The sequence below is a fragment of the Cephus cinctus genome, unplaced genomic scaffold (genome assembly GCF_000341935.2).
Source record: "Cephus cinctus unplaced genomic scaffold, Ccin1 Ccin1_scaffold0805, whole genome shotgun sequence".
NCBI lineage: Eukaryota > Metazoa > Arthropoda > Insecta > Hymenoptera > Cephidae > Cephus > Cephus cinctus.
Genome location: NW_014333402.1, coordinates 359490 through 372698, shown reverse-complemented (window position 1 = coordinate 372698; position 13209 = coordinate 359490). Strand labels below are relative to the sequence as shown.

Below are 13209 nucleotides of genomic sequence, written 5' to 3'. Positions count from 1 at the left end.
AAAGCAATTCCACCCACCGCCTCATGGACAACGAGGAGGAACGAGGAAAGGTCATAAAACCGTAAGAAACGCGTGGCAGAAATTGCACGCCACTATGCAATATCCGTTCTAGCGAAGAATCAGAATCTGATAATCGGTCGGGTATATTGGAGAGACGTATTATTGGGTTATACGGAATGGATTTGCTGGGATCTCAGAGATATAGAATTTGAGGTTCGCGAATTGTACGATTCCATCACGGTTATCGTCGTTCCTTGTTGCGTCGGAACGGCTCGGATGTGATTTTCTACTAGAACTTGATTACGATCCAGAATTTCGAAGCATTACGCTCGTGAGAGCGTAAATCGTTGATTCACAACGAAAGGGGACCAGTTATTCTCGCGTGGACGCCAGTCTGACTATACGCGGACCCTTTCCACTGGCGCGTTCGGCAATCCGTTATGACCTCCTATGAAATAGCATGGAAATTTCATAACTTTACATTGCATGGAAAAACGTTATTTTCGCGAAATCACGTTCTACAGGTATTTGCGCAAATTTTTCACTCCGACTAAAAATAAATATTTCGCAAAAAATAGGATGACATTCTGCCTTTTTATCTAGTTTAACACGAAAGCCATAGAAATACGTATGACATTCACTGTATTCACTGGGTTTCACGGTGAGTACACCCAGCACAAACAACTGAGTATAGTGCTTATGTATATGAAAAAAAAAACCTTCGGCAGAATTCGAAAAATATTGCTACGAATAGAAATTGCACGTGACACAAATTGTGTTACGCAAATACATACATACGTAATTCGACACTGTGACGATGAGCTTTTTTCCAGTTCGCGAATCCCTCTGCGATTCGCGAAAAGAAGTAAATTCCCATTATTTTCTACAGGTGCGAATCAACTTGTTTAACGCAACTAATCTCATGACTTTATTGAATCTGCAGTCGTCGCGAACTCAAACTTTGCACTTCGTGACGTCACCGAGGTTCAAATACTTTTGGCATTATCTCGGAGCCAGATCGTAACATCAAATGTACAGGGTGTTTTTGGTGAATACTCCAAAAACTGTGTATCGACAATTTTATTGAAACGCCCTGTACAATATACTGTACAATAGATCAGTTTTGGATCAAAATTTTTTTTTAATGCTCGTCGATGAACGTATCGACTCAAACGTTGATCTCGCTTATCAATCGATACGTGAAAGATTTATGTATGGGAACATTAATGTATTAGACTTCGATGCAACTCAAGTAGAATTACAGAAAAATGTGCTGAGAATCGTTTGAAAAAATTGTATGGACTATCTCGAGAGACACGATACCTTCGTAAAAAGTTCCCTCGGGCTATTTCGAGTTATTTTAATTCTTTAATTAGGCTCGGATTAATTAGCCAAGACATCCGTCGACCGAAGGTAAATTCAAATTACTTGAACGACCACTGATTATTTTTCTCGATATTCGAAGTGACTTTCAACGTTCGACGAAATCATTGAAATTTTCAGCGAAATCTTGAACGTCTGTCGTATCGTTATAGCTGCTTATGTGGATAGAAAATTAGAAAATATGTAATTAAGTATTTTCGTATAAACGTAGCGAAATGAGTATATATTTTTATGTCTACCTATATAGGCAATAACAACAATGAAGTACGTTTCATTTTGTACTATTTTATTCATTAAACGGACTAGAGCAGGATTCGTCGATTATTTCGGTTCGATATGCTCGAATTAGCGACTAGACGTGGGAATTGGCAGACGGAAACATTGATTTTTCAGAGAAGCTCGCGTGTTCTTAATCGCAGTACGTAAAGCGCGAAATTGTTCGTGTAACGTAAGCACTTGTTTTACTATGAAGAGATACATGAAAGAATGCAATCACCAAAACGTTATCGGCCGCGAAGATAAATGAGTTTGAAAGATTTTCAAAATTTTCGATAAAAATTCTACAGCCAGCGTTAAAAAAAATGAGAAATAATGACGAGTATCGTTATTCGATATTAATTGTTATCGAACATTTTTTTTTATAACGTCAAAAAATAAGTCCTATCAGATAAATCAAACAAATCACGTCAAACTACTGCGTCTCTGAAGATCACTGCTCGAGATTTTCATTAAAGAGAAATTATAAGAGTTAAGCGACTCGTCTGCTAGCTACGTGACAGATATGTTCTCCGAGCGTAAGTTCGCCATCGAATGAATAAATTTTTTGCGAAATCTTCAAAATACTTTCACTCTCGGCGCGTAGGACGTTTGTCTCGAAGTTCAAGGGGGACGTGGGTGAATTTTGACAAGCAGACGCGACGACAATTTTTTATCGCGATCTCAATTCAATTGCCATGAGTAAATAGTGCCTGCTCATGGGATTGCCATTATGATTATTTTATCAGTAGCCACGCATATAATAAATGTTAAGGTCAACGAAAATTCCCAAAAACCGACCACCACCCTCTGGTACTACTGACGTCACACTAACGATCGCTATATATATAATACTACAAGGCATGAAAACAAAAATTTATCAAAAGACGTACCAATCTTGTAACGATATGTTGCGGCATTCACGTATATACGTAATTAAAGGACTTACCTGTACTGATCGGTAAATATCCTGAAAATAACAATTCATCTTTATTCGACAAAGTTCCAATATTTTCGACATGCTGTAAGAATACACATCCCTCGAGATGAACACAATTTCGTCATCGAGTCAATAGACGTAAAAATATCGAGCGTCCAAGTTGTGAATATATCGAATAAAACAAAAAAATTGCGTTATCACACTCGCGTCGCTGCAAAGCGTAAGCAAAATTTTGTACAATGAAAAAAAAAATCCTGCAATAACGAAGCAGATAACGAAAAGAAGTGTTATCGTAAAAAAAAAAAAAAAAAATACAAGTTCAAAATCCAAAGTATATATTTCAAGTATCTCTATAAGGAGCAACTTTGACTTTCGAGCAACCGATGCGTAGGCAAGGCATGTGTAATCGTTACAAATTACTTAATTATCAAAAATCCTACATACGTTGATTAAAGTTAAAAAAGAAACAGATCGACCAGGCCATTTTGGATGGATGCAGTGTCCTTGAACGAATTTGACGTTAATTTGAAAAAAAAAAAAAAAGGATGCGATATAGTATACAATGAGTGACGTAATAAGCGTTTGGTTGGTATTGGCGAAACGTGATGCATTTGCAAGCGCAATTATGCCAGCCAAAGATCTCTCGTTCGGAGCCAGAAAATTGTGCAAAATTCAATGTACCCGAGATATTCTTATACGTTGGGACGAGATTGGCGTAGCGGTGGACATTCATGCCAAAAATAAAGAATCGACGTACAACTGACTGGGTACAAAGGCAGAAGCTGGGAAGTGGCTAAAGGGAGAAAGAGAGATTTTTGGCACGAGAAAGACTTCAGAATCACAAGGAAAACCATCATGCACAACAATATGGATAAACGAACGAATAGAGCACGTGTTAGGTTAGGTTAGCTTGGTGTATATGATACAAGTCAAAGATTATCGTACAATGTGGTATTCAGGGTGATTATAATTAAGGAACGTAGTGTTTAGTGGATAAATTGTGAAATTAAGAAGAAAAAAAACTATAGAAGTAAAAACGAAAAAGTAGAATAAAAAAATTCAGAGGTCATAAAATAGGATGTAAAGAGTACATACGCTCGCTCGACAGGCGGCTCTGTCTCTTTGAACCTGCAACCCAAGGATGACACATGTGACGTTATCACATCCCGCACCCGATATCGCTAGGAAAAGCGCAGTAAGGCGGAAACGTGGAATAACGATAAGGATTGTTTAAACGATTACTTGTGAAAGTTATAAAAGAAAAATTTTTTTTTAAATTCCGTTTATTCGTCACTGTGTACTTTCGAAATTTATTATACGAATTTGAATTTAACGTCGGACGCCCGAGGAGACTCGTTGAAAAATGGCTTTAAGGCGTAGACGCTGTATTTCGGGTCGGTTAAACTCGATGAAAATACAGAAGTTAATTAAATCGAAATTAACTTTTATAATCCGACAAGTTTTTACGACCGTGAGTCAAGAGAACGGGAACATTTGGAAACGAAATTTCCACGATAACGGATCTTCCGTAATTTTGCAAATTTTTCATAGTAACAAAAACCATCACGTTACTGCACCCTTCACTCGTCGTTCCTCACAAGTATGTGGACATTTTAACACAGGATTAACGAAGGATACACGGGTATATAACAATTATGTCAAAAGCACCATCGCCACCAAAAAGCTATGATAATTCATAACTACACACAGAGAACGGTAGAAATAGAGGAATAACATATTACAGATAAGAAATGATAAGGAGAATCGGCAAGATGAATATATATAAGTTTCTTTCAAATTAAATATACTATGTACATATGTAATTGCTCGAGCACGCTCTTCGAAGTGAATGGTCGTACACTGTACATAAATTATTTGTCTTTTACTTCAGTATCAGAAAAACGATTTGTTACGAATTCATATTGCACATTAGTGTATATTACACTTCGTCGAACTCCATGGTAATAATGAAAATGCTTTTTCATTTAGGCAAAGGTCGACTAACCAAATACCTGTATCAGTTTTTGGTTGCATAGCAATGTTCATGGTACATGATGAACCTTGCTTGAGAAAAAAAAAAAACAATCAAAGAATAAAGTAATTGTTTGTCCGAACATATAAATAAGTTCAACCGACTTTTGCGAAAAAAAAAAAATTCGCGAGACTACCTATAATATCCTTAACCCTTTTAGTGCCGGGCGAAAAACCGGTGCCTATGCGAGAATAACCGGACGAATTTGACGAATTTTACTACGAGTTGGGAAAAAGGTCATAAAAATCAAACTAACAATGATAATTACATAATTCAAAAAACAGAGTACTACGGACGAAAGAGAGAATAATGTAATGCTAATTGTATTTCAACATTTATTTTGTGATAGAGCTTTCTCGCGATGCGAAGAATAAGGTGCCATCGCATACGCAACGATATATCGTCGTCCGGCACTAAAAGGGTTAAATTAGAGGATTCGCATAAAAATTGTTTGAAAATCTACGTGGACGAAATCACTATCCTGTCGCCAGACTAATTGGGCGCGACAAAAAATGTCGACTTTGTCATTTACTTGAAATGCGTATCTAGTTATAAGAACATAGAGAAATACCGAGAAAAAAGAAAAATAGGAGAAAAATATATTTGACCTAGATATTACAATTGCTGAATGTCATAATTCCATCGAATAATCAGAGTTGACAATTTCGAGTCATTTCTTTCAATAGGTTCGTTACGGACTGTGAACGCGGCTGAATGCGAAATCTGAGCCCCGGTAGAAAATCGAGGAATGGCAGTCAGCCAGACAGACAAGTCTTGGTTGAAGTTACCGGCCGCTCGTCGAGTACGAGCTATCAAGGTTAACCTGGAATCGCATCGTGACGTGCTAGGTCGATAGTGACGTCACTAGAGACGACTTCGAAGCTGGGAAAGGCGGAACGAAATTGCACCGATCGAACAACGAGCGTTTATAATTAGAAATTCCTCCAGCCGATTTGAGCGTGAAGACATTTTTCAAGAGTTCGAGCAGTTAATTTCATTGCCGTAGGTATTGACTCTCCTTTACGAAAAGTCTTTCAGCGCCACTGCTCGTGACGCTTGATACATGAGATTAAACCTTTTAAAATGTTATTCACTGGCTGCTAACGAAGGCTCATAAAAAGCACAAAAAGCTACGCCTTTGTTTGATTCTCGTTGTTTTGCCGAAGCAGGTATGAAAAACAACTGCGTCATTAATAGAGCTCATATATTATTCTGTATTTAACCACCTACCTGTACCGAACTTAGATACATAGTTTATCTACGCGTGAAAATAGAGTCACTCGATTATCTAGTATTTAACAGCGAGGGCACTACCTTACCGACGATACGGTAGGGTTTTTAAACTGTTTTACCGACAGATTCTGTGCCGACAGTGGATAAGTCGTAGTCGCCGTAATGATTCGGTCGGTAAGTTACCTTACCGACTACACTGACAATCTGACGAATTTTCCCGAGCTAAAAACTGAAACAGGCATTACGATGTCCGACTTAGCCAGGAGATTCTCTACTTTATCCAGAGTAGCTCAGTTCATTACTGCCATGGAGAATGAATTTTTTTGTAGATCGATTCTGTAAAAATAATTATTATTCAATGTAATTTTGACCGTTCTCTGAATCTAATGGTTCTCTTTATACTTTTATAACACGTATCATCTACTGCATAAAATTTGTAGAGATGCATTATAATGCACGGTTACATCTGCAGCTATATTTAATACTGTTTAAAAACAATAAATTACTCTGATAATTATAATCATATATTTACGTAGCATGTTATTTAACGATTTTTTTATAACACGAAAATCACTGTCTACTCGCGACTCATAATCCCAAGACATAATACATAATTTAAATTAGCTTTAATAGAATGTGGATATTTATATTTTTGAAATGCGCATGAAAACGAGCCAATTGATAGATATTACCAAAGTCCAATTTATACGCAACGAATATTACTAGGCACAAATTTTTCGTGCGGTGCAGTGACACGAAGCTGGACCAAAGGACGATGCTTTTTTTTTTTTTGAAAAAGTTTTTTCAACTTCTTCATTACCGACCGGCACAATGTACGAGGTATAAGGGGGGCATTATTAGGAGCAGAATAAAAATTCAAAAAATTAAACGTCGTAACACGTCAAACTGAGACATATGACCAACGTGAGCTTGCACTTTTCCCAGAAACCGTAAATATACTAATCCTTAGGTTCAATAATTTTTGTTAGATACCTAAGTAACAAAAATGCTTTACTAGCTTCTCAAAGACGTCGATTACGTTACGTTATCACGTCATTACGGCTCATATAATTAGACAGAAGGTACCCTAAGAAATTTAACGAAAAGAAAAAAAAATTTCTCGTCCATTGTGCGGTCCATCACATCAGATATCTCAAACCCTCAATTTGACATGTGTCAATCGAGCTAATCGATAAACAATTTTTTTTTTAAATCATGCAATATCAACATACGAGCTTACCTCTCGCTAGCGATGGAACTGTTTCGCGACATTGATTTCGGCGACATTTCGAAATCGCTGTCGCTTCGGTAGAGGAAGCTCTCTCGTCTCTGGGGTAGAGTTTGTAGTACGAGACCGGCGCTCGGCGAAGCGCCGCCACCGCCCCCCGCGCCGCCGTCCAGCGTCGAGGCGCCATTCTCCACGTCGAAACTGAAAAAATAAATGAGCGAAGCTCGTTAACCAAAAGCAATGGAAACACAATGGAAACTTGGCAAAAATTTTCGATATCTCCTGTAAAAAAAGTATATCGCGTTGGAATCGGTTTACGAGGCGGTTCAAGTAGTGACGTTATTAAAAAAAACTTTTCAAAATAATAATCCATAATTAGCTTCAAATAGCCAAGAAGCCTTTGAGCCCGAGCATACTCCGTCTAAATATTATTAAAACTTTCTAAAATAGAATGGCAAGATAGTTAAAGTCCAAAAACATCATAACTAAGAATTCCAAAAAAATGGTTCACCCTCGACCAGTCTATTTCTGATAGTAACCCAGAGCCGTCAACAGAATCAATCCCGGGATAGAAACGTCACTGGCCGAGATAAAAAAAAAAACAAGAATAGAATCAACCGTTAAGTCAGTATCATCGAACGGCGACCGAAAGTCGACCTTTCGGCAACAGACCCTTTGTCACGAACCGACCCATCTGCCTGGTTCTATCGGACATCTGTTTTCGCGTTATCGATAATGAAAAACCTAACCGCTGATTGAAATATAGGTGGAATCCAATTCGTGTGTGTATACGTCGATAAAAAAAAGGATGACCAAAAATTTTTGCACATATGTCTCGTAAATGCATTGTTACGTCAATGGGGTCTATTAGATATACAGCATGAGTCACCCTAATAACCTATATAGCGTATCTGTTCGACGTTTGTTGACACGGTCGGCGAATCCAGTTTGATTACCAAGCTTACCGAAAGATCGGCGTGACACTTTGAAGTTGGCCGCAGAGACGCGATACCGGCCAACTTCAGTTGAGGTATACAGAGAAAAACGGACAAGCCCCTTTTTCATTCTGCCTGGTGTCCAGTTTCAGGATGCGAGTTGTTACGAGCGGGATTTTTTTATACCCGTGAAAGCAATCCTTATATATATGTATATATAATATACAGTCAGCTAACACAACCGATACGTGTACGCTATGCTTCGTACAATGCCTGACACGTTGTTTCTTCCGGACGGAGCTCGCGTACGCGATTACGTTGCGATTACATAAGCCGCAATTAATCCTCTAGCCTTGCCATTCAACCTTTAATGGTTCATTGTCGACTGCGTGGATGCGGAGGAGGAATTATTCAGTGGTTAAACGTACTACGAGCGATTACGAGTGGATTAAAATTTATTGCTTATCTCTGCTGCAAAGAGAATTGCACAATAATGCTAGACGCAACTTTTAATCGTGTATCGTTATTATTGACATAAAAAAAGAACAAAAAAGAAACGATTAGATAACATTATTGTGTATTTTATTTTTTATGATATATATATATATATATCTTTTATAATATACATATATATACATATATTTATCATTGAGACGATGGTATCACTTGGATTGGACCGTAGCTACAATTTTGACGTGCAAGAATTTCCTATCATCAGACCTATCAGCTATCGCGTACGGAAGCGATATCAGGAGCCTTGCTTGATATGTGTACTTGGTGAAATTATCTTTTTTTTTTTTTTTTTTTTTAAATCAAAATACATATATGTGCTTGTTACGTCATGTCTAATTGTATCGATAGGTTACAAGCTTATCTGCCGATATTGATTGTATAGGCTGTAGGGGAAAAAAAAATCGCAAACGGGACGTCGCTTAAGTATACTAATCAGCGTTTAATTACCAGATTGTTATCTTCGCTGCTGAAATGGACCGACTCGACTGGACTCGAGGAGATTATTATCAAGGAATACGATAAACGATTCGGCGTATATGTACTTTGCTTGGGCATTTCGAGAGGCCTATAACTGTAGGCATTTTAGAAATTTATTATCGAACGTCGAACAGGTTCGAAATTAAATATGCAATTTTATGAACGTTTAAGCAATTACGTTAATTACGGATCGGCCATGCGCTTTACGTAGGATCGTGGGATTTTTTCATTTATTCCGAGGCAATTGTCATCAGCTTCTTGTTAATGTCATGACGCTTACTGATTGCTAATCTTAATTGAAGGAATTTGATTTTTTTTTTTTTTTTTTTTTTTTTTTTTTTATATAGATATATGATTGTTTTTCTCTCGAGAAAAATAATTATATCACCTGCGATATATATATATATAGTAAAAAAATTCGATTAATAAAAAAACTGATTTTATGTATATATCAGAAAATCGAGTGAAGCATATAATTAAAATTTGTACGTCCGATGTAAGAAGGATGATAGAAGGATCGCATTACGTCATATGAAACACTGAAAATTAACTGTAATAAATTGCAAAGTAATCCTCGAACCCTAATAAATTACGGAACACCTTTTCGCGCACATCGGAAAATCCATGGACCATGCATCAATTTCATGAAACTATGCAATATCCGTTCACGTAGAAATTATCGCGAATCATACATTCCGCGCGTAACGTATGCGAAGGGACTCTCGATATCCTTTGACGATTATGAAAGGTAAATTTTCCGAATATACGTGATTTTCCTGGCAAACTCAAGTGCATGCGCATTTCTACGATCACGGATGGTACGCATGCGCGTGTGTAACATTAAGACCCAATGTATAATAAAAAGACGTTTTACGCCATCCTAAATGTCACTTACGTACACGTCGTTGAATTTTCACGAAGAATCGATCGTGAATTTTGAAAATTGATTATTTAATTGCGTAAACTCCAAAGTAATTTCAATTAAAAATTACGGTACTGGTCCTTCCCAGTGTGTCGTCTTGACGGGACAAATTGTTGGTAACATTGGAAACACTGAAATAACCATTAATGGTATACGTCACATTAATTTTCGATAGGTATACCCATACGGGTGGATCTACGATTACTGCTGACGTGTGTATATATATATACGAAAAATAGGATACAAGCGAAATGGAGCACGGAAAGTAGTAGGTTATAGTTACAGTTTACATAGTTATTGACTACTGTATGTTATTGACGTCATAAGCACCTCCGAGACAAACACTGTGATGATTGTGTTAATCAAGCGCGATACAGTTATATACGTGACAGGTATGTCTCCTTTGAGACACATTGAAAACGTCTACCATAATCGACGCAATGTATAATTTGTCGAAAAATAGTTGGAAATTAAAAAAATTACACCTTAATAAATTTCAAATCAGCTCATACGAGCCTCTCGTGATTCGAAATTTCACGAAAACTTACGGCATAGCAAAGTAGAGTAGTCTCGGATGCTGCTTGTTCCTGATTAGCGTCGAGACGCATCCACTGTGCCTCCTGAAGGAAGTCACGGGCAGAGTGACCTTCATGGTGCCAGAATCCCTTCGTGCCATCTTCGAAGGACCATCGTGGGTCTCCCAGCCAACGTAATCGTTCATGCTGTCAACTCTTTCACGATTTCCCGAGAGACAGTGCTAATCGGACCGATGCCCTTTTACGAGCATACTCCGTGAGTTCAATAATTATTATTACGTTCACCCTATGCGTGATGCAGATATGCCAGTCCCAAATGATTCCGATAAAAAGAGAAATTCGCAGTGTCAAAGTTCAACCAACACCGATTGACCCTTGTATAATAAAAATACGTAACTCACGTAACTCCCACGATTCTTCCACTCGGTGTGTTAGTCCTATATACGTTTTGCACAAAAGTCAGTCTTCGACTGAATAACTGTTCCGTGGGAATATTGATTTAAAGAAAAGGGTCACTCCACACCAAAAAAGTCAATCGACTATGTGAACGTATGACGAGTGTAAACAATTTAATGTCTCTTTATCCTGATTGTTTTTGCCAGATACCGCATCAAAGCCATCGCTTCGCGTTATCACCTGCTCTCGTGTCCCTGCTATCTCCTCACATGGCATTTTCCAGTAATTACTCGGAGGGTAAGAGACACTTGACACTTCGGTAAATGATTCCTATCATCGATCGTCACGTTCACGTTATTAAGTCACGTTCGTTTCACTGACTATTTATTTGCGAAGCACTGCGCGACGTTTTTCTTATATTTATTTTTAAATCTTAGACACACAGTCACGTAAACAGGCACATCTCAGCTTGTCCGTGCAAATAGAAATAGAAGTGATAAGAGCGTCAATGAAAAAACAGGCAACTCCCTGATAATTATAAAAGTCAATTACGAAACACCCGGTACATTATCATAACTTCGTTCCTACTCATACTAAATAATTAATGAGGTTCAAGTAAATCTGATAGCCCGGAGTGAAGTCACGACTGGCCTCCCCAAGACCCTCCACGGTTTTCTACCCGTGTAAATAAAGTTCCGAGTGTGGCCAAAGTCAAAGGTAACAAACTCTCGGAAAGATGGTCGCCCGAAGAGCCAAAGCGAATGAACTTGCTCGTCAAGGAAAACGCGAAGACTTTGCGAATCAACGGGGACTTCTGTGTGGACGTAACGTTGACTAAACGAGGATCGCGAACTCGCGATTAACTGTGGGTCGTTTGTAAGCTGTGTAAACGGGGTACTGATGTAATTTTGTATGATTGCGTTTTGAAGGATAACGAAAAAAAAATATATATATATATACACAGTTAAGAGAAAACCAATTAATGTACAGTGCTAACACAAAGGATCGGGGCTCTGATTACTGTCCATGAGTAATTAACTATCTGGATGCCCCACCTGCTTTAAGTGCACTACATTTATGTTGAGACTGTACCCATTGGACATTGGCAGTAAGTATCGTTATTTTTTTCGCTTTCTAATTTCCACAACTGCACAAGCACTGTCTCTTTCCGTGGACGGAGTCAGGAAATAAAATCCAAGCCAGGCTGGTGTTTCGAAAAATGGTCGTGATAACGGTTGATAGTGATTCGCATACTTGTATACTGTTCCAGTTAGTTATTACAGGTGAGCATTATTCAAAGGCGTCGAATAAAAAGGAACATTAGGTAAATTGAGAAATTGACCTTTTGTAAAAAGTCTAGGTAAATTAACTGACCAGCGATTACCGAGTGAAAGGATTATTAATTATATCGACTGTACCTGAGAAAACTTATTGACTCGAGTATCCCGATCGATAAAGCAGATTGTCGATTGTAATAAGACAAACTGTCGCTTCAACAGGTAATATAAATAGTACAGGTAAACAAGGACGTTCGTGAAATCCCTGTATTACTGACAGCTACTATTAATCAATATTATCACGACCAATCGAACGGTAAAATTGTACGACATATAGGAAATATCGTATTACCAAGACATATAAATGTCACGATAAGATGGATCAAAAGTTAAGGAACTCGATACAAAATTTTTCAAACATAAAAAAATACTGTTTCTTAATAAAAAAAATCTTGTATATTCTTTTAAAGAGCAACAAGGCAAATTTCCATTTTTTTCCCGAAACTTTTTCACCGTGCATCAAAAATAAAATTCAGGCAATGCACTCTGAACGCCGAACACGTCCGATGGATGTAAGCTGACGTCACTTTAATTCACACTGATTGACAGAGTCTGCGTTTGGCGACAGTCGCTATCTTCTCCGATGATGGGTGATGCTCATGGGTCGCGTGCCGGGTGGGAACTGACTGCTGCCATGGCCACGACTGTTGCTTATACGTAACCATAGCTAGTCGAACAACATCGACGTCAGGGGGCTGAGTGAAATAAAATTTGAGCCTGAGAAAAACCGTGTCTGCGTATAGGGGACGCTGGTCGTTCTGGGCATAAGATGACTGAATAACGATCGAATCGCCGAACGATAAATCATCCCGAAAGGCAATGAAAATTCACGTAGATATGAAAAATCGCTCCCGTAATATTTTCACGAGGAAAAACGTTGCACTTGGTCGACGATTATTCGGCGTTACGAAGCTCGTATCACGATTAGATATTATCAGTGGCTGTACCAGAGCCGCAGCCTTCGACCATAGCCGAAGGACAGAAATAATTATATAAAAAAAAAAAAAAAAAAAAAAAAAGGG

The 13209-nt window shown here is 38.1% G+C and overlaps 1 protein-coding gene across 11 annotated transcripts in view; it reads right to left on the bottom strand.

Annotated features, from left to right (window-relative positions):
• LOC107270594 (cAMP-specific 3',5'-cyclic phosphodiesterase) overlaps window positions 1-13209 on the bottom strand; it is a 222580-nt gene that overhangs the window by 52601 nt on the left and 156770 nt on the right. For 7 of the 11 annotated variants that reach the window (XM_015745747.2, XM_015745745.2, XM_015745744.2 and 4 more), the window contains 3 exons: window positions 7084-7272; window positions 3674-3706; window positions 2588-2608 (listed from right to left, as the gene is read on the bottom strand). In XM_015745747.2, the coding sequence (XP_015601233.1) occupies window positions 2588-2608; window positions 3674-3706; window positions 7084-7272 (243 nt within the window). Of the gene's footprint in view, window positions 1-2587; window positions 2609-3673; window positions 3707-7083; window positions 7273-10466; window positions 10799-13209 lie in introns of those variants that run through there. The other 4 variants (XM_015745743.2, XM_025087950.1, XM_025087951.1 and 1 more) reach the window with 4 other exon arrangements.